Below are 1497 nucleotides of genomic sequence, written 5' to 3' on the forward strand. Positions count from 1 at the left end.
GGAAATTCATTAATGAACAATTAGAATTTAATTCCTAATAACACGAAAAATTGCTAATTAGCGTTCAATTGAATTAAGTATTTAATTAATTATAATATAACGATGCGACGTTTGCCCGTTAATACGGGTGATACGAAACGAAGATATGCTTCAAGTCGACATGCACTTTTGTTGTTTATAAATGCAGAAACATACCCTGATACCGTTGTGAAATATCCAGTCGCTGCAAATGATCCAAGAATGCTTCTTAAAGCCAAGGGCGGTCAAAGGGAAGTTAGCCTTCTCCGGAGAAATGCAAGTTACACCGCAGAGGATGTTCGAAACCCAACGTTCATTCAGTTTCTCTATTTTCACTAAGAACGGCTTGCCTTTTATCAAAGGACGACTAGACATCACCACTCCTAGAAAATTAAATGATATAACTTGTAAATCTTCGAATCAAAACGAAATTATACTTATAATAAATAGACTACGTGTTTTTGTAAAAAATAAAACATTATGTCAATTTAAAAGATTAAATCTGAATCGAGGTTTCTTTTATGTTTTACAAATAATTATAGGTTTCTGCACATTCTTATATATTATATGCAAGAAGCAATTTGTGCNTTTAAATGTTCATTGTTTAAGAAAAATTGTTTTTCATATGTAAATGTATGTGCAATGTCTTAAAACTGCATAACATCAAATTCCTGGGTTTTATAAAATTTTTAAGCTGGATTAAAATGAAATATTTTAAAGGAGGATTTAATAAAAATGACCTAACTGCTTCAAAATTAATTAGAAGAATATAGTAAATATCCCAAAATTTCTGTTCATCTTCTACTCACTTTTCTGTCTACAATTTTACATGTAAACCAATGAGTAGAAATTCTGACATGAAATGAAGACATTTACTATATATTGCTACAGAAAATTCATAAAACTGCTTAAAACTTTGATCGGGTGAAAGCAAACGTACTTTCGCAAAACCGGTGGCATGGGATCCAGCAGTAGCTCCAACGAGTCCTGCAACCTCAAGCTGGCGTTCGGAGACACCGCGCTATTCTGCTGTTGCTTGCTGCTTGTCATATTTATAGTTACAGTGCTACCGAAAAGGTCGATCACCGCGTACACCATTTCCGGTATATTCGACGCGGCTATGCCCATGTCTTCCCCGTTCAAGTAGAACTTCAAATTCCCCTCATGCGTGCGTTTCAATCCGATTTTATCACCGACCCGCATCCACTCCAGGCTCGGGCAGTAATTCATGCACAGAACGTACCCATTATGCCTTACTTCGTTACCTAAATTTCAAATTTCATATATTAGCAATTTACAGGTGACAAAGGATTCTGCATTCACGTTCACGTAGAAAATACGAAAATTCGTATAAACTCTAATAAAAATTTGGGATCTCCCATTTGTAGATCTTATATTCATAAGTAGACTGGAGATTTTTATGCATTTTCATGAAACGTTTATAAAAGTTAAAAAAAATGAACATTGTATTTTTAATTA

General features: G+C 34.0%; 1 protein-coding gene across 1 annotated transcript in view; it reads right to left on the minus strand.

The window, feature by feature from the left end:
• LOC108631371 (neuralized-like protein 4) overlaps positions 1 to 1283 on the minus strand; it is a gene marked incomplete at its 5' end in the record, with an annotated part of 3785 nt that extends 2502 nt beyond the window's left edge. The window contains 3 exons of the mRNA XM_018035222.2: positions 196 to 431; positions 828 to 835; positions 959 to 1283. Of these exons, the coding sequence (XP_017890711.1) occupies positions 196 to 431; positions 828 to 835; positions 959 to 1283 (569 nt within the window). The remainder of the gene's footprint in view (positions 1 to 195; positions 432 to 827; positions 836 to 958) is intronic.
• Positions 1284 to 1497: the final 214 nt, after the last annotated feature.

Source organism: Ceratina calcarata, unplaced genomic scaffold (genome assembly GCF_001652005.2).
Source record: "Ceratina calcarata isolate Rehan_Ccalc_2016 unplaced genomic scaffold, ASM165200v1 scaffold887, whole genome shotgun sequence".
NCBI lineage: Eukaryota > Metazoa > Arthropoda > Insecta > Hymenoptera > Apidae > Ceratina > Ceratina calcarata.